Here is a 20,612-nt window from a genome sequence, read left to right as displayed (position 1 = left end):
TAAATTGCTGGTGTTTAAAATATCACATTTATGTTTGAAGTGATTACTCCTTTGGGTATTGGATTAAGGTGACGTAAAGGAAATAGATTTTTTTCATGACTACTGGCCATTTCAGCGAGCTTTACAGCTCATGTAGCACTTGAAGTATAGCAACTTTTGTAATGTAGGAAACGTGGCAGTTAATTTGCGCTCAGCAAACTCCCATCAACAGCAATGTGATAATGTTCAGATAATCTCATTGTTGTGACGTTGATTGAGTGATAAGTATCGGCCAGGTCACCGAGGAGATCTTCCATGCTCTCTCCTTCAAAATAATGCTATTGGATCTTTTACATCCAGCCGAACAGGCAACGGGGTCTCGGTTTAAAGATTATCCAAAAGATGGCACCTCTGAATGTGCAGTTCTCCCTCAGTACTGCACTGGAGTGGCAGCCTTGAATTTTGTACTGAAGCCCTGGAGTGGGACTTGAACCTGGAGACCTGTGATTCAGAGTGTGCTTCCAGCTGAGCTGTGACTGACATGAGATGAATCCGATCTCATTATAATCCAAACTTGATACTGTGTTTTGTTTAACCACTGACATTCACCATGATTATCAGCATCAATTTCTTTCATTTTGAAAAGTGCAAAAGATGAGCTGGCAGAACTATTTGGTGGTCGTACTTAGTCTGCATTTGGGGAAATGCAGGGAGGAATGGGTGTTCAGTTTAATGAATTAGCTGAGACTGCTGCATGGTTTAGCGGAGGGCAAGGATCAAACTTGCTGGCTGGGGAATCACAGGACCAAACATATCCATGCCAAAGCATCCATGGACTCTGTCACCTAATCAGTTGTATAGTCTTGATCTTACCTTGAATGAAACAACACTGAATTAACTGATGATCACTTTTTAGCACCAAATACCCAATAAGCTCTTCTTAATTTACATTATTGTATAAATAAATTTTTAGCACAGTAAATTACTTTGAATTATCAGATCTGGACTGTATTAGGATTCTAATATCCCACAATGGCACCAAATGTCTCTCAACCCTCTTCAGAGTTTCTAACCATAATGGTGGCTGTTTCCATTCTTGGGCAATGATTAAAGACAACCACCCATACAAATGGAGCCGAAGAGCAAATGTATGAAAACTTGTAACTATAATTCGGAAATCTTGTCTTCCTATTAATTTTCTTTACATACCGTTGATCACTTGTTTGGGTTCGCTGGCCGCTGATCATCAGTTCATTCAAATGTCAGTTGTGCGCACGTGAACCTTGTAAGTATACGTCCGTATGCTATTCAGCTGAGGGGGCATCAGAGCTGCATCAGAAGAGACTGTGTCTACATAGATATATTCCCAGTTGGAGTATCTGAATATTGTTTAGAAGTGAGGATACTGACCAATTTTACAGTCTCTCTGTTGTGACTGAACTTAATACAGACTGAAAATTACAGCTGGATCTTCCTGTTTGATCTGATGATAATTGACGTGATTCATTAGCACTCAGATGATAAATAACAAAAGCAGGTTCTGAGAAAATTGTGCTGTTAATATTTGAGATCTCAAAACTCAAAGATCCCTCTCTCGCTCCAATATCTCTAGTACATTCCCATTAAGCACATAACCTTCCCTCTGTCAAATCTGATAACCATACTTTTCCCTGTATTAAATGGCATCTGCCATTTCTGCACCCACTGATCTTGGCGAGATCCTTTTGAATTTGTGCGCTTTGATCTTTATGGTTTTCCAGTACTTGCAGTTTGGTATCGCCTGCAAATCTGGACATAATTCCTTCCTCTAAATTATTTATAAAAATTATAAACAGCAGCAACTCCAATTTTCATAGAATCATATGCAATGAAGGAAGTCATACAACCCATCATATCTGTCATAGAGCTATCTAATTAGTCCCATTTTCCTGTTCTTTCCCCATAACCCTGCAAATATTTCCTTTTCTAAGTATACATCCCTTTTAAAAGTAACAATAAATTTACTTCCACTGCCCTTTCAGGCAGTGTATTCCAGATCATGCGGAAATTCTTTTTTCCTTGCTCTTGTTCGTTGAAACATCGACAGATGAATGCCACATGTTTCAATCGGCTGTTTATCAGATATCTGCCCATGCACTGTTACTCGTTCTCTACTTACCAACTATTTGCCAATACATTCCCAGCTGTCCCCTGGGCTTAGACCTAATGTCGTAGCCTATTATTTGGGACAGTGTCATCTTCCCTCCTGAAATCCTCATGGCTATTATCTACTGTTTCTCCCCTATCTATTAACTTGGCCACTTCAAAGAAATTCATTAAATTGGTCTAGCAGGACCTCCCACTCATAAACCATGCTGCCTCTGATTATCTCATGCTTCTCAAGATGCTCCTTTTTATATTCTACTTCATAATAATTTCAAAAACTTCCCAACAGTGCAACTTTAGCTGAACTCATCTATATTTTATTTTTCATCCCTTTTTTCTTGAAAAGCCTCTTTTTCCCAACCCTTTGGAGTTTGGCCTTGGTCCAGTGAACCACGAGGATTTTGAGGCAATTCCTTCAGGCCTCTAGGATGAAAAGCTGTTGGGGCCTTGAGATTCAAAAACCACTTCAATCTGTCTCCTTGAGATCTAAATACTTGTTGGTGCAAATCTCAATAAGCGCATGCTTTCTCATTCCAAATAACAACAACAAAAAAATCTCTGCCAATTTGTGAACATGTACTCACTCTGCCATCAACATTGTTTTTACAATGCAATACAATTGGACTCAAAATTGGCATGTTTTGTTGAGAATCCTTTTAACTAGAAACTGAGACTCAATACTGTGTGTTGCAGTGGCCCTTCACTGCTTTTGGAAAAGCATGCCTGTTGACACAGTCATTGTGATAACGTGATCCCACTATGCATCTGCCTTGTTTGTATTGTAATGTTTGAAGGTACTGTGGTACAGCAGAGATCTGATTCAGTTCAAAAAATGTAATCTCTTGGAAGTGGCAGTAATCCTCATCTGTAAACTAGTGTTTGTGCTTAGCTGCTCCTGATAGTTTCAGACAACCACTTGAAGTTGCAAAACTAGATGGAGAAATTGTTTTACATTTTGTACTTTTTTTTCCCCCTCTTGCTTCCAATTCTGCTGTCTTGTGCATCTCTGATTTTCATCGTTCCACCATTGGCATTATGTATTCAGCTTGCTAAGGCCCTAAACTCTGGAATGCCCTCCCTAAATTTTTCCGCCTCTCTTTCCTCTTTTAAGGTGCTCCTTTAAAACCTATCTCCTGACCAAGTTTTTTAGAGACCTGTCATGATATCTCCTTATCTGCCTTGTCGAATTTTGTTTGATAATCACTCCTGTGAAGCGTTTTACTGGGATAAAAGCAAGTTAAGTCACTCGCTGCTTGCTTTGCGTGTCAGAAGGGGCCCCCATTTGTGTTATAATGACCATGCCTCTGCCATATTGAGTGATTGCTGTGATTCATAGATATCCCTCTGTGGCCAGATAATCGGGGATTGGCATCTGTTCCCTGGTTACCATTTGGTGGATTCTGCCCACTTAGCCCCTGCAGGTGGCTGAAGTTTGAGCCAAAGTCACCTCTCTGTGGTAGATGCAGTCCATCCAATACCTGAGCTGGTAACATTGCCCAGCTACATAACTCACCAGTGGAACATGAGAAGTATAATTGTCACTGGAGGTTTGATTTCTCTGCACTCTGCTTCAGATGAATTTGTAAGTCAATGCCCAACTGGTGGTGATGCTCTAGCTGAAGCAACGGGAAGCCATTCAGTGCTCAGTGGATTAAAATCCTGTTACGATTTAGAAAAAACGATTCAGTCTGATTTGTGAAATTTCAACAAGCACAGACCTTCTCATTCCAAACAGTAAACAATAAAATCCCTGGCAGTCTATGTTTGCACATTCTGCCTGCAGCATTGTTTTTACAATAGAATGGGAAGTAATAACAGCAATGTGATGTTGAATAACTGATGTGTGATGTTGAATAGTCTTTTAACTAGAAACTTGTGAACTAAAGTTGTTTGCTACAGTCTTTCTGGTATGTTCTGGTTATAGCTCAAACCCATTAGTACCGTTGCCAATGATAACAGGATCCGAGTGCTCTGTCACTCTGTGCTCACAGTCTCGAGATTTAATTAAGTATGAGGTGTCCCTATTGAGAATGAGCTTGCATTCCATGTTGGGCCAGTAGAATCTACCAGCGTGGACTGCGGAGTAGCTTATTTTGGTGGGTTTCAAAGTACCTGATAAACCTGACTAGCAAAACCTTTTGTTGCTGGGTATGGTGATCCAGGGTCTTGCATATAGTGCTGTTCTTCATGTGCATGAGTCTAGGCAGTGTCTGTCATTAAGGGCATCAGCTGCAGGAGCATCACAACCAAACCTGATCGTATCCCTACCCAAGATCCCCATGTACAATTACAGCAGAGGATGCTGTGTAGTGATCACCAATGGAGAACCTGATCATGTTTTCTCTCCACAACCCTTCTCTAGGCCAAAGGTCAGGGCATTTGACCTATTAGCAGACAACTGGTACCTAACTCTCTTGAGTTACACAACTATCCCAGAGTGACTTATCCTCCCATAATGATGAGTGGAAATGTGATCTGTGGGGGCAGAAACACTTAGGTCATTAGGATGATGGATGTGATGCACTGCTGTCCTGTATTATTCCATGCCCAAGGCTGTCACTGTCATGGGAGAGTTTGTGTGCTTGGTATCTCATGTGATGAGAATTTTGTTCCATTAATACTTCGGCAGCATTTTTTTTAAAAAGCTATTTCACAATGGTGTAGTAAACTGGCCCAATGTGCTTCGCGAGGGCTGTGAAACAAAATTTGACACCGAACTTCATTAAAAACAAAAGATATCATTCAGGAGCTGTTCAGGTTGGTTGTGTGCGGTTCCTGTTTGATCCTGAGGCAAGTTCTGAACTTACACTTCTCCATCACAAAGATTGCCTAGATCTAGACCAGACTGCCAGACTAGATTGCCTAGACCAAAGATCTCTGTAACATTGCCCATCTCTACCCCTGCCTCACCTGATCAGCTGCTGTAAACCTCATCCGCCTCTAATGCTGTCCTGCCCAGCCTCCCACCTTGCACCCTACATAAGCTTGAACTCATCTGAAACTCTGCTGCCTGTATTTAACTTGTCTATCTTACCCTCTTAAAATCTACCTCCTTTTGGCTAAGCTTTTAGTCACCTGTCCCAATATCTTCCTATGGCTCCACAGCAAATTTTGCTTGACAGTTGTTACTTTAAAGGGCTTGGAATATTTTAATATGTTAAAGATGCTAAATAAATGCAAGTTGTTGCTATATTGCAATTTCTCAATGCTTTCCCGGCTGCTAGAATCTAAGATTTTGTTTTGAAAAGAGAAACCTGGATGCTGATGGTTTTGACAAATGTAATGTTTTGCTGAGCCATGCGGACCAGCAAGGCCCCAGCTCTGAACACTGGTGAATGATCTAATCTCAATTGGAGCTGAGGTAAGAGGATATACAGTTGACTTCATTTTTCCCAACAAAGAAGCAAGTAAATGATTGATTGTTAATCCACAATCTCCTAATTGTAAACCAATGACCTTTGTTGAGTGTGTCAAGGGATTGCCACCCTGTAGCTGAGAATTGGGAATATCTAGAACTATCAGTGTAGCCTAATTGCCTTATTTTTCAATTTCACTGTTATGAAGTCTTCTGTAGTTGCTACTTTACAAAACAAAGTTATTTATTCAAAGCATGGAGAATAAATTAGTTGCCATCGGTCATTTTTTTTCCTGTGAATTTTTTTCTCAGTTCCTCTCCCCCTGAAGTTGATGGCTCATTCTGTAATATGATTACTCAGCACAATAACCCCCCCCACCCCTCCATGTTTCTACTTAATTTGTGAGGGTCATCATAAGATAAGTCAGAGACAAACAAAGACCACGGTCTAGAGATTCTGATAATTTGTGCAATTTACTTGAAATCAGCCAAACCATGTAAGCTGAAGGAATTTAAGTGGAAGTTGCATCCAATGCAGCTAAGAGTCTCCATGATCTTTTACGCTAGTTTGTGTGGGAGCACAGAACTAGCCCACACCCCCAGACTGAAATAACAAGCATGGCAAGTTTCTACTAATTGTGACAATTTTCCACCCTTCGAAGAGACTCTTCAAATTGAGCTTTCCATGGCTGAAAGTCACTAATAGCCATGTTTAAATATTAAGTTTTTAATTTACTAAGAAAATGACCATTGTAAACCAATGCAATGGTTTTCTACAGTTTTTCAAAGTCATTTGCAATTATTTCAAATCGGTTCCTCAAAGTAGTGGAATAGACACTCTTATTGAAAATGCTTTTTTTTTAATTAATTCATTTTTAGCTGTATTAATAAAGCGGCACTAAGTTACCAGCTAAATATATCAGGGAATGTTTTTAATGTAATGTGGGGATGAAAAGCCTTCTTTACAGTATCTTGATTGTACTGGTTCATGGGAGATGCTGCGATTGGCAGTAATGCAAATGTGTTTGAGCAGAAGCATGGACCGTAACTTCACTTCAGGAACCAGTGTAATTTATGCTTGGATAACCAACTGCCCCCAAAAATAATGCTATTTTTCTGTGTGAGCTTCATTGCTCTAATGCTCCAACTTTATGCTGTCATAACAGCCAAGTTTTGCCGTTTTCTATTGGTTTTAAATTTTCTTTCCACTAATTTCCGTTCATGTCTAAGTCCTACTTTTCTGATTTACTTTACATCATACATGAATTTCTCATTGAAGTATAATTTATTTGTTTCTACTGTAGGTTGTAAAGCTTAAACTTCTGAACCCCATCCTAGTAGTTCACCTAGTCTCCGACCTGGTACACTATCCCCGGAGAGGATGATCTGCCAGTTGCGAGAAGATGTGTGGCAGGATGGAACACGGATACTTGTTCGTGGTGCATTTGTAGTCATTGGATGTGATTTCTGTATGCTGCACGTAGAATCTGATTATGGCTAAATGCTTTCTTCCCCCTCCCCCCACCTTTGTTTTGGGAGTGGAGTTGCACTATATCTGGCCAATTTTATACCGTCTGCATGGAACCTTTCCTATGCCTCTTTTGGCAATGGTTGTTAGAAATGACTGTGTGAGAAGGTGTTGGAACTGTCTAGACTACCTCTAAGAGGGGAGACAGCTGGGACTAGCTCTGCCCTGGCACGGTGTCTGCTGGGTTTGGACTGGCTCTGCATGAGGGCACGAAATCGACCTTTTGACTTCTGCTGATTTGCGTCTCGTCACTGGCTTGCAGCTGTTTTTGGGAGAATATGTGAGTTTTAGCATGTGTACTCTTCCAAGTCCTCTGCAAGGATCAATTGGGTAAGTGTTCTAGGCTCTTGGTGGTTCAGTGGTTTTCTGCTAGAAGAACTGTGGATCTTAGCCTGGAGCACCACACACCGCCTGTACCTGGGATTTACCTCAGTCCTGTGGAGGAAGCCTGGAGGAAGCAGGTGTCGAGTGCTGATCGTAAATCAGCTGTGATAGTGGCTGGTGGCCCTGACCCTCCTGCTTAGGGAGGGCAGTAAAGCCTTCACATATTTAACTAACTTGCTGGAGTTTTTTGAGGAGGTAACAGAAAAGGTTGATAAAGGAATTGCTGTTGATGTATATATGGATTTTCAAATCGCATTTGAAACAGTACCACACAACAGACTTGTGAGCAAAATTCTAGCTCGTGGAATGCAGATGATATGAAGATTGGAAATGTCAATTGCATTGGGGATAGTGTTGAATTTCAAAAGAACATAAGACATGTTGGTGGATTGGGTAGACAAGTGGTAGATTAAGTTAAATGCAGACAAGTGTGAGGTGATTCATTTTTGCAGGAAAGATATGGTGAGACAGTATAAAACAAAGGGAGAGACTCTAAAGGCGGGGCAGGAACAGAGGGACCTTGGTGTATATGTACATAGGTAATTGAAGATGGAAGGGCATGTTGAGACAGCAATTAATAAAGCATATGGTATCTTAGGCTTTATTAACAGGGGCATTAAGTACAAGAGTAAGGAGGTCACGTTGATTTGTATAAGACACTAGTTAGGCCTCATCTGGAGTTCTGCTTCCAGTTCTGGGTGCCATACATGAGGAAGGATGTGAAGGCATTGGAGAGAGTACAGAGGAGATTCACAAGAATGATTCACAGAATGAAGAACTGTAACTATGAGCATAGATTGGAGAGGTTGGACTGTTTTTTGTGGAGGAAAGAAGGCTGGGAGAGGAGACTTGATAGAGGTATTCAAGATTCTGAGGGGTATGGACAGAGTAAATAGTGAGAAACTGTTCCCACTAAAGAGAACATCAAGAACTAAAGGGCACAGATTCAAAATAATTGGCAAAAGCAATAAATGTGATGTGAGGAAAAATCTTTTCACCCAGAGGGTGGTTGGAGTCAGGAACAAACTTCCTGAAAGGGTGGTGGAGGCAGGTTCGATCGAGGTATTCAAAAGGGAATTGGAATGCTACCTGAAAAGAGAGAATGTGCAAAGTTATGGGGATAAGGTAGGGGAGTGGGACTAGGTGGAATGCTCTTTCAGAGAGCCAGTGCAGACTCGATGGGCCGAATGGCGTCCTTCTGCCCTGTAAAGATACCGTGACACTGTGTGATACACAGGTTGTGAATTACCGTCTTTGGACCCTACGGAGGTAGCTGTATGTTGACAATCCTTCTAGATGGTGAATATTTGCAAGAGTTTTCTTTGCCTGAACTGCGACAGGTAGTTCCTGTTTGTATTTGTTTTTTTATTGCTTATGTTAAATTTATATTAATTTATTTGGTGCATGTGTTTCATCTGTGCATTAATGGTGCCTGAAAGGGGCATTTGTTTGTTGCCCTGTTGGTCCATCAAAATCAGCCCAGTCGTTCATATTTTGTTATTCAATTTAGGAGATGTCTCCCCTCTATCCTTTTATATCTATCCCAGTGTATGTTTACCATTGTTTTGTCGTGTGGTGACCCAACCCCAGGCACAGTTCTTCAATGATACTTTTTATATTATGGAAGAATGGCATGCCTTCCTTTTTTGGCTGCTACTCAATTGGAAATGCAGTCCCTATACTTGTATTCCCAATAAATATTCCAGACTACACAGTGCAGCATAGTGTTAATTGTCAACTCCCTTCTCTCTGGTTCTTGCAGCACTCATTGAGTAAGCATGAGACGGTTGTTTGTATGGAATAGACGTTATTTGTGCTGTTCAGATAATCAGTGCATACGATGTAAAGTGAAGCATTTGGTGTGTTCTCTTCCTTTTTCCCTCTTTATCACTGTCTCTTGTTCTTTGCCACCCCCGCCCCCCAACCCCACCTCAGAACATAAGCACAAAAATCAAGGCTAACGCTCTAGTGCAGTATTGAGTGTCACAACTCACTGGGGATAGTGTGCTGCAATATCAAGCCCCATTGCTCCCCGAGCCGTGACAAATGTGAAAAAATTTTATCAACTCGCTTAATTGTTCAATTTAGGTTAACAAAATACAAGCACCAGGTTTGTAAACTTAATAAGTAATTACCTGCAAATTGAACAAACTGTCGTTAACCAGTGGCAAAAGAAAGAAATATGAACTGTTAATTTCTAACTCTATAACCCAAAATCTACCCCATCTCAAATCCCTATACACACATATACAAGACACATAAGACACACAAAAACATGGATTTTAAGGGTGGGATAAAACAGTTCAATAGCACCAATTTCAGAGTATAGAATTCGATGGGTTGATTTTGATCGACGCCTTCCAAATTCAGTTCGGTTCTTTGTTGATGACACGAAGTGGTCTTCCAGCACTTTCAGTCTGTAGTTCATTGTGAAGAATTTGGTGCGTTCTCTCTTTTTCTCTCTATCGCTGTCTCTCATTCTTTGATCCCCACTAGCACTTGCCTTTTAATGTCTCTAACAGTGATTTTCTCCTTCTCCACTTGACAAGGGTTTTCAGAGAGAGAAGATTATAGAGATATGAGGAGAAAAAGCCAGCTAGCTGCTATTCTGGATTGCTATTACTGGAATCTTACACACACATGAGCAAGAGGTTTTTGGTCTTTTTTCTTTCAGACTAGGAGTTATTCTGCTGCACTGCTCTCACACAAAACCTGGTCACCTGGTCAGGAGCCAATTAAAGCGTTGTTGCCAGGCAGTCCCCCATTAGACCAGAACACTCTCGGCGCCATCCTGCCTTTCATGGCACACTCTGTTCCAGGACAGCAACATTGTATATACCCCTCACACTATTCCAGTGGACATTTCTGTCAAACTGTAGCCATTGTAATTTTAATCCACAGAATTTTAATCAACAGAAATAAAAAGACATGTTCCTTACATGCTTCCACCCTTAAAAAAGATGAAACGCCATTTCAAAATACGTTTCATCACAAGGTATGTGACACATGGACAACAAAACACGACACTTACTTCCATTCATCATACGATATAAAGCGAAGCATTTGGTGTGTTCTCTCTCGTTCTTTTTCTGTCTACCACTGTCTCTCATTCTTTGACCCCCACATTCGCTCTTTGCCCCCCATCCACCCAAATCAGAACTTGAGCACAAAAATCAAGGCTAATGCTCTAGTGCAGTACTGAGGGAGTGCTGCACTGTCGGATGTGCCATCTTTTGGATGAGGCCCTACTTGTTCTCTTGGGTGGAAGTTAAAAGATCTCATGGCACTATTTCAAAGAAGTGCTCTGCCGGGCCTCCTGCCAAATATTAATCCCTCAATCTGCATCACTGAAACAGATTATCTGATCATTATGACTTTGCTGTTTGTGGGAGCTTGCTATGTACAAATTGGCTGCCACGTTTCCTCCACTACAACAGTGGCTACACTTCAAAAAGTTCCTCATTGGCTGCAAAACTATTTTGAGACATTGTGTAGTTGTGAAAAGTGCTATATAAATGCAATCAGTCTATTTTTCTTAACCAACACCACTTTTTCAGAAAAGAAATTCCAGTCATTTTCTTATTGCAGCTGTGACTACACATCAGAAGTGCTTAGTTGGCACTTTGTGACTACCTGAGAATGTGGAAGGTGCTATATAAATGTAAAGTTTTCTTTTATACAGGCAGCAGCCTCAGACCTGGTGTTTCTGTTAAGCCCGTTGGTTTGTATATAAGACGTCAGATTTTTTGGGGAGAAAAAGGAAATGAGATTGACTAATAGGAAGGAGCAGTAGGAGTGTTATAAATGGCTGTAGAGTCCTGAGATAGGGAAGGGGAAATCAGCTTGGGTTCCTGATACAAATATCTATATGTCTAGTGACCCTTATACATGCAGATCTTGGGTGAAGGCAGATGGAGCTCAGTTGTAATATCCTGTAATCGTCTGAGTATTGAGATTCCCCAGGAATATGGCCTCTTAAATGAGACGTGAACGTAATTGCTTACGTTGGAGTGTTACGTTAGAGTGGGAGCTGATGCATTCAGGAGGTGGAGGAGTCAAACTGGCGAGGGGGAAAACAATGAAACTATTGGGTGGGAAAAATAGCACAGTTTAGTTACAAATACAAATCCATATGATAGGGAATGTAAAGAACGAAGATTGTAAAACAAAAAAGTCTTAATTTGTGAAGTATAAAGATGACTTGTGTGTTTTGCCTCAGTAATGCTTTAATCACTTTAAGATGCTTCCTAATGTGCTATATGTTTTCACTAGAACAAGCAACAGATGGCTCGTTGCAAGCAGAGGATTGGGGCCTCAACATGGAGATATGTGATATCATCAATGAGACTGAGGAAGGGTGAGTAATATTATGACTTAGTTACAATACAGCAAGTATCTTTTAAAGTTACATAGCTTGCAGGATTGTGCTGTTCTCCTATAAGAAGGGGATTAGTTAAATATTCTTTCACAGAGTGGTTAGGATGTGGAATATGCTGCCAGAACCTCTTGCAGCAACAACAATTGCACTTTTAACATAGAACAACATCCCACAGTTAGAGAGAATCCCAGGGTTTAGTACTAGGGCAACTGCTTTTCTTGATTTATCATAATGACCTAGACTTGGGCATACAGGGCACAACTTCAAAATTTCCAGATGGCACAAAGCTTGGAAGTATTGTGAATTGTGAGGAGGGTAGCGATAGACTTCAAGAGGACACAAACAAGCTGGTGGAATGGGCAGACGTATGGCAGATGAAATTTAATGCAGAGAAGTGACATTTTGGATGAAGAGAGGCAATATGAAACAAAGGGTGCAATTTGAAAGGGAATGCAGAAACGGACAAATCTGAGGGTGTATCTGCACATATCATTGAAGGTGGCAGGGCAAGTTGTGGTTTAAAAAAGCATATTGGATCCTGGGTTTTATAAATCGAGACATAGAATACAAGAACAAGGGAATTATGATGGACCATTATAAAACACTGGTTGGACCTCAACTGGAGCATTGTGTCCTGTGTGGGCACCACACTTGAAGACTGTGAAGGTTTTGGAGAGTGTGCAGCAAAGGTTTATGAGAATGGTTCCTGGGATCAGAGACTTCACTTGTGTGGATGGATTGGAGAAGTTAAGACTGTTCTCCTCTTGGAGAAAAGAAGGTTGAGAGGACATTTGATAGAGGTATTCAAAATCAGGTGTCTGGGGAGAAACTGTTTCCACCGATAGAAGGGTCAAGAACCACGCAACATGAAAAGCTTTTTTCTATGCAGCAAGTGGTTAGGATCTGAAATGTACTGTCTGAGTGTGTGGTGGAGGCCGATTCACTTTTCTTTCAAAAGGGATTGGATTGTTATCTGAAGGGAGAGAATTTGCAGAGCTACAGGGAAAGGGCAAGAGAGTGGGGCTAGCTGAGTTGCTCTTGCAGAGAACCAGTATGGACACCTTGGCTGAATGGCCTCCTTCTATGTTGGAACTATTCTATGATTCCTTCTTTCCTCACATATTTTACTTGCCTTTGAATGCATCTACGCTATTCACCTTAACTATCATGTAATATTTAGCTGCACACCCTGGGTAAAGAAATTTCTCCTGAGTTCTTTATTGGATTTAATAGGGACTATCTTATTTATGGCCTCTAGTTTTGTATTTCCCACTAGTGGAAACAACATCTTTCCATCCAGGAAATATCAGGGAATACCAGCACCTGCAAGTTCCCTTCCAAGTTTCACACCATCCTGACTCGGAACTATATCGCCGCTCCTTCACTGTCGCTGGATCAAAATCCTGAAACTCCCTAACAGCACTGTGAGTGTCCCTAGACCACATGGACTGCAGTGGTTCAAGAAGGCGGCTCATCACCTTAAGGGCAGTTGGGGATGGGCAACAAATGCTGGCCTTGCCAGTGGTGCGCACATCCCATAAAATAATTTTTAAAAAAGTCACCTCCCCACCTTCTCTGAGAGAAAGGAACCCCAGTCTGGTCAGTGCTTCTTAATGGTTATAACTTCTTCATTCTGATATTGCTCCTGTAATTTTTTTTTATCCAGACCAGAATATTCACATTTTTGTAAGTGTGGTCTAACCAAGGTTCTGTATAAGTTGGACATGGCATCTCTGCTTTTGATTTCTGTTCCTCAAAAAAATAAACCCCACTACTTTATTTGCATTTTTGATGGCTTCGTTAACCTGCATTGCTACTTTTAAATGACTTATGCATCAGTTCCCCTACCCAGTTAGACTTATATTTTCCAGGAAGTATGTGGTCTCCTTGTTCCTCCTACCAAAATCCACTACATTGCATTTAACATTTACACACCCATTCTCATGCTTGTTAAAGCTGTGCATTTTGTCATCTGTTATTTTTACTGTGTACTTCTGACATCTGAATCCAAGTCATTTATGTGAATAGTGACTAGCAGTGGTCCCACCACTAGTCTCTTTGGAACACCACTTCCCACCTTTCGTCTGTCTGAGTAACTACCTTTTAACCCCTATTCTCTGTCTTTAGTTTTGTAGCCAGCTCACCATCTGTTCTGCTTACTTGCCCACTGAATCTACCCTGCAGTATCATATCAAAAACTTTTTGAAAGTCCAAATATATCTTATCCAGTGTATCACTCTTGTCTACTCTTTGTGTTACTTCAAGAATTCAATAACACTGGTCAAACTTGACATTGCATTTTGAAACCTGGGCTGACTGTTTATTATATTTTGGATTTTTATATGCTTTGCTATTATATCTTTGAGTAAGCCACTTTTTAAACTTAATGCAGTGATAGAAAAGATTAGCTGGTCTGCAGTTCCCAGGATTTAGGTGCTTTTAGTACCCGCGGATGCAATCCATCTGGACCAGGGGTTTTATCCTTTCTAAGTGTAACTATTTTATTAGTTATATCCTCCACTTCTATCGTAAGTGTCTTGATTTTTTTTTGTTCGACCTTTTCTAATGACCACCTGGTTGCTCTCCTGCATAAGTACTGAGGCAAATTAATTAATATTTCTGCAATTTTGCTCTTGTTACCTGTGATTTTATTGTGTGTATCTCAGCAGTCCTATCCCTATCTTGATTTTCCTTTTGTTTACATGTCCCTAGGATACTTTACTATTTAATTTTTATAGTTGATAATTTACTTATATAATTAGAAAGGCAAAGAGAAACTATTAAGACTTCTTTGTTCTCTTTTGTTGTATATGTACTTGATGGTGTTTCTCTCTTTTATCTTTATTTATCCATAGTGTTCCATCATTGGCTTGTTCTTATTTTTAGTGAAATATATTTCTCTTGCACTCTATTGAACACCTTTTAAAGCATTTCCCACTGCTGCTCAATATCTATTTGTCATTTTAAAAAAAATTTACCCTAATTCCATCTCTCCCTCGAAATAAACTTTTTTCAATTAATTATTTAGATCTTAGTCTTACTTATATCTTTCTCATTATGCTCCCCATGCTTACTTCTTTTATCTGCTCTGGTTCATTTCCCATTTCTCGATTCAATAGCGGTTCCTCCTTTGGATGCTTGTGTATTGAGTAAGAATGAAATCCTGTACATACTGTAAAAATGCTATTCCTTTTTCCCCTTTCACAACTTTTGCCAGTTTATTTGGAGGTGGTTGTATTCACCCATGATTATTATTCTTTTATTCAATTCATAGATTTGCCTGTATATTTCTCTCTTAACGTCCCTTCCATTAGCTGAACTTCAGAGGTGAGGTGAGAGTGACCGCCCTTGACATCAAGTCTGCATCTGACTGAGTATGGCATCAAAGAGCCCTAGCAAATCTGGAGTCAATGGGAATCAGGGGGAAAACTCTCCATGGTTGGAATCATACCTAGCACAAAGGAAGATGGTTGTGGTTGTTGGAGGTCAGTTATCTCAGCTCCAACACATCACTGCAGGAATTTCTCAGGGTAGTGTCCTCGGCCCAAACATCTTCAGCTGCTTCATCAATGACCTTTCTTCCATCATAAGGTCAGAAGTGGGGATGTTCGCTGAAGATTACACAATGTTCATCAATCACGACTCCTCAGATACTGAAGTAGTCCATGTCCAAATGCAGCAAGACCTGGACGATATCCAGGCTTGGGCTGACAAGTGGCAAGAAACATTCGCGCCACACAAGAGCCAGGCAATGACTATCCCCAACAAGAGATAATCTAACCACCACCCCTTGACGTTCAATGGCATTACCATAATTGAATTCCCCCATTATCAACATCCTGGGAGTTACCATTGAGCAGAAGCTGAACTGGACGAGCCATATAAATACTGTGGCTACAAGAGCAGGTCAGAGGCTAGGAATCTTGCAGTAAGTAACTCACCTCCTGACTCCTCAAAGCTACAAGGCACAAGTCAGGAGTGTGGTGGAATACTCCCCACTTGACTGGATGAGTGCAGCTCCCACAACTCTCAAGGAGCTTGATGCCGTCCAGGACAAAGCAGCCCGCTTGATTGGCACCCCATCCACAAACATTCACTCCCTCCATCACCGATGCACAGTAGCAGCAGTGTGTACCATCTACAAGATGCACTGCAGGAATTCCCCAAGGCTCCTTCGACCGCATCTTCCAAACCCACAACTGCTACCATCTAGAAGGACAAGGGCAGCAGATAGATGGGAACACCACCACCTGCAAGTTCCCCTCTCTGTCAGGAGAATATATCGTCGTTCCTTCACTGTCACTGGGTCAAAACCCTGGAGCTCCCTACCTAACAGCACCGTGGGTGTACTGACACCACAAGGACTGCTGCGGTTCAAGAAGGCAACTCACCACCATCTTCTCAAGGGCAATTAGGGGTTGGCAATAAATGCTGACCCAGCCAGCGTAGCCCACAACACATGAATGAATTTTTAAAAAAAAAAATCCCTGTAGTGTGATTGATCCCCTCTTATAATTTATCTCCACTCAGTTGTCGCCCTTTTTTCTACCAGCAGTATATTATCGCTAATTAATACAGCTACTCGTGTGTCAGCCGTATCTCAGTGGGTGGCACTCTTGCTTCTCAGTCAGAAGGTTGTGGGTTCAAGTCCCACTCCAGGACTTGAATACAAAAATCAAGGCTGACACTCGTGGAGTGCTGAGGGATTGCTGCACCGTCTGATGAGACATTAAATCAAGACCTCGTCTCCCCCCCAAGATGGCTGTAAAAGATCTTGTGGTACAATTTTGAAGAGAGCGAGTTGGTGTACTGGTCAATATTTATCCTCCATCAACATCACAAATGTAGATTATCTGTTCATTATCACATTACTGTTTGTGGGAGCTTGCTGTATGCAAATTGGCTGCCACATTTCCTGTATTACAATAGTGACTACATTTCAAAAATAAGTACTTAATTATCTGTAAAGTGGCTTGAGACATCTGTAGTCATGAAAAGCATTGCATATATTCCAGTCTTTTTTACTGTAACATATTTTATTTTACTGTAAAATAAAATATCACCCCTTCTTTCCTATCTTTTTCTAAATACATTGTACCCTGCACTACTTAACTCCTGATCCTGCCCTTTATGTGGCCAATGCCCATTATCCCTACTGCATCTGGTTCCTTGCTACCAATTGTTGCCTCCAGTTCCCCGCTTTTGTTTTGGATCCTATGTACATTACTGCATATGCAATTTAGTTCATTGATTGTTCCTCTTGCTTTATTTTTGTTCTTTTACCCTGCTGTTCTATAACTTTATCTGTTCCTTGACTATTTGTGTCACCCTTATTCCTTTCCTTGGTCTGACCTTCACTTTCATCTCCTATTTTATTTTCAGGCTTATGTTATTTTTCACCAGATCCCCCTGGCAGGGAGCCCCCAGTCCATCTTACTAGTTTAAAGTCCAGTCCAAAACCTGATTTTTAAAATTTATGCTAGGACTCTAGCTCCATTCCACCCCAGTGGTATAGCCTTCTTACATTGTTCCTTCAGCCATGCATTCACCTTTCTGATCTGTTAATCCCTATTCCAGTTAGAACGTGTTTAGGTAATATAAAAGCAAAATACTGCGGATGCTGGAAATCTAGAACAAATACAAAAATACCTGGAAAAACTCAGCAGGTCTGACAGCATCTGTGGAGAGGAATACAGTTGACGTTTGGGATTCAAAACATCAACTGTATTCCTCTCCGCAAATGCTGTCAGACCTGCTGAGTTTTTCCAGGTATTTGTGTTTAGGTAATAGTCCAGAGATAACCAGACCTGAGATCCTTTTTTAAAAAATTTAGCTCCAGCTTCTGATATTTGTTTAGCAAGAACTCCTCCCTGTTCTTCCCTATGTCATTGGTCCTGATATTGACTGCCACAGCAGTTTTTTCCCCAAATTCCTCTCTAGTTTTTCTGGGATATCCTTTACCCTGGCACCAGGTAATCAACGCACTATCTTGGACCATCAGTTGCAACTGCGAAGGATGCTATTTGTCGCTCTAATTGTTGAATCCCACATGACTCATACCTTTTCTAACCTACCTTCTAAACCTGCGACCTCTCACACCGAGAAGAACAAGGGCAACAGATGCATGGGAACATCACCACCTGCAAGTTTCCCTTCAAGCCACACATCATCCTGACCTGGAACTGTATTGTCGTTCCGTCACTGTTGCTGGGTCAAAATCCTGAAATTCCTTTCCTTACAGCACTGTGGATGTACCTATACTACATGGATTGCAGCGGTTCAAGAAGGCAGCTCACCACCGTCTTTTCAAGGGCAGTTAGGAATCGACAACAAATGCTGGCCTAGCTAGCAATGCCCACATTCCCCATGAACAAATAAATAAGAAAAATCTACTCCTCCCCTTCCATACCCCACTTTTCCCCACTCCAAACTACCAAACTATAATCTGCTCAGTGGTTAACATTTTGGCCATTCTCTCTGCTGCCTTCATCATTATCATCACAGGTAATAAGTGCGCTGTATAGAACAACAGAACCATAAAAAGGCTAAGGCACAGAAAGAAGCCATTCTACCCATTGTGTCTGCGCTGGCCAAAAATAAAAACACTAGCTGCCCATTCTAATCCCACCTTGCAGCACCGGTCTATAACCTTGTAGATTACAGCACTTTGGGTGCAGATCCAGGTACCTTTTAAATGAGTTGAGGGTTTCTGCCTCCACCACCAAACCAGGCAGTGAATTCCAGACACCCACCACCCTCTAGGTGAAGAAGTTTTTCCTCATGTCCCCTCTAATCCTTCTACCAGTCACCTAAACCTGTGCCTCCTGGTATTTGACCAGTCTGCGAGACATCCTTCTCTGCTTCCCCCTCCTTCTCTGCTTCCCCGACCTTGCTAACTGACAGTTCGACATGCCCCATTTTTGCAGCTGTGCTTTCTTCTGAGGCATGATAGTGTTCTAGAGTAAATGTCCAGAAATTTCTCCCCCTCTGTCACTTGTCAGAGTATCTCTAGCTCATGTTCCAGTCCAACAACCCCTGACCCCGCATGTCTTCCTGGTGTGGTCATCTGGGACAGGCTCACAGTCCACAAACTCCTACATACTGCAGTCCCAATTTATCATTTATTTGCTAGCTTATAATTTATTTTTAGAATGAATGGAATGACTTACAGTCTAGATTATATTTAGTAGGTGGATTTAGCCTAGTTTCAAATTAATTAGTAATTAGTTACTCTGATTAAATAGTTAAAACAAGAAATAAATAAATTTGATAAGGTTTAAGATGAACATTTGGCTTAAATTTCTTGGGCCCTACCTCTGCTCCTTCTGCGTTGACTGTGAAGCCACTGTTTCTGATTTTTCCCTGAGTTTGTTTTACTGCCCATTCTGTTTAAATGATGGGCTCTGCTTCTGTACTGCAATATTGTATGTATTAATAAAATTGAGGCGAATTATGCATTCATTGGCAAACCAACCATCAATCCATCTCGGTCCCTTTTCTAATTTGTTTTTGTCTTTCAATGGTCACTGTGGTCCTAGTGGTATATATACCCGTTCAGATCAGCTGACTAAGCCCAGAACAGGCATTGTATCAGAACTTGCCTGGTCTGTGTGGCTCATTGGTGCTTTGTCTGTTTTCAATTAAGCAATGATTTTTTTTTCCCTCAGCTAGGTGTTTGGCAAGCATGGAAGCCCATCACCTTGGTAAGAGTTTCCAAGCTAAGCCATTGAAACATCTCCACATTGTATGGGAATGTGCCACAGTTACCCAAGTCCAGGATATTTGGGTTAGAGACCCAGAGTATACTGGAGCAGTGCTGGAATTTAGTTAAAAATTTGCATCTTGTCAGTGCAAATCGGCAGTAGGCTTCCTACAGCTTGACTATCATAAGTGCATCAGTTTATGGGGTATTTTAGAGCCAAGTCGGAAGTGAGAGTTGTAGCTTCTAGGCTCCATTAATGTGCTAAGCCAAACAGCGGCAGTGTTTAAGACCTGCCTGCTTTAGGTATTTCAGTACTGCTTTGTTCTGGCCTTGAACCTCTTCCTTTTTCCAAGCGTGTCAATTTGGGCTACCTCAACTCCCTTGGACCTGACCTATCTACTAAACCATTGAGGAAGCTAAGAATGGTGTGTCAGGCTTGACAATGTTATTTTCTCCTTGTTTATCTTTATTGCAATTCCCTTTGGACCACTGTGTTTTGCAGCCATTTTAGTGGAACAAACAAGCTGGTTTATTCTACAGGAATCTTGTTGCCTTGCCTTGCAGCTGCTTCAAGCGAAAGAAAACCAGTTTATTTTGTTGACTGTTTAACAGATTATTCGTCCATTTTATTTCATTCCCAAGCAGTATTCACTGAGTGTTTTGGTAAGCGTTGAGTAGGAACAGAAAAATAATCCATCCAGCGACAAAATGTGAATCTTCATTGTCACTGTTGTACAGGAATCCCCTTGCACATAAACAGAGGGCTGATAACCCTCTAGGATTACCCTGGAGTCCCCCAAGAATTAAAGATGAATCTCTAGGAACTGCTGCGAGCAACCCAGGAGATTTGAAGTGCAGCATTCTGGGGAAGGTTTAAGACAGCACAGCAGGTTTCCGTCTTATGATAATGTCCGTCAGAAGATGCTGACAAACAAAAGCTACCGAAGAAGTGCTGACAGTTTTGCATGTAAGCATTTGGTAAAAATCAATTGGTGAGGGTGGGGGGGAAACAACAATTTTAGAATGGTGGTCTTGCTATCAGAAAAAGTGTGGTTGGTGTATCCTCTAAGGTTTAGTCACACCACTTTGAGCCCTGGCACTCCAACAGGGGATCACCCCAATGTCATGATTTAACTAAGAG

The 20,612-nt window shown here is 41.2% G+C and overlaps 1 protein-coding gene across 6 annotated transcripts in view; it reads left to right on the top strand.

Annotated features, from left to right (window-relative positions):
* LOC144669566 (TOM1-like protein 2) overlaps positions 1–20,612 on the top strand; it is a 116,434-nt gene that overhangs the window by 19,694 nt on the left and 76,128 nt on the right. For 3 of the 6 annotated variants that reach the window (XM_078532059.1, XM_078532057.1, XM_078532055.1), the window contains exons 1-2: positions 11,455–11,482; positions 11,664–11,748. In XM_078532059.1, the coding sequence (XP_078388185.1) occupies positions 11,470–11,482; positions 11,664–11,748 (98 nt within the window). In that variant the 5' untranslated portion in view covers positions 11,455–11,469. Of the gene's footprint in view, positions 1–11,454; positions 11,483–11,663; positions 11,749–20,612 lie in introns of those variants that run through there. The other 3 variants (XM_078532058.1, XM_078532060.1, XM_078532056.1) reach the window with 1 other exon arrangement.

This window comes from Cetorhinus maximus, chromosome 29 (genome assembly GCF_964194155.1).
Source record: "Cetorhinus maximus chromosome 29, sCetMax3.hap1.1, whole genome shotgun sequence".
In the NCBI taxonomy this organism is placed as follows: Eukaryota; Metazoa; Chordata; class Chondrichthyes; order Lamniformes; family Cetorhinidae; genus Cetorhinus; species Cetorhinus maximus.
This window is presented reverse-complemented; position numbering and strand designations above follow the sequence as displayed.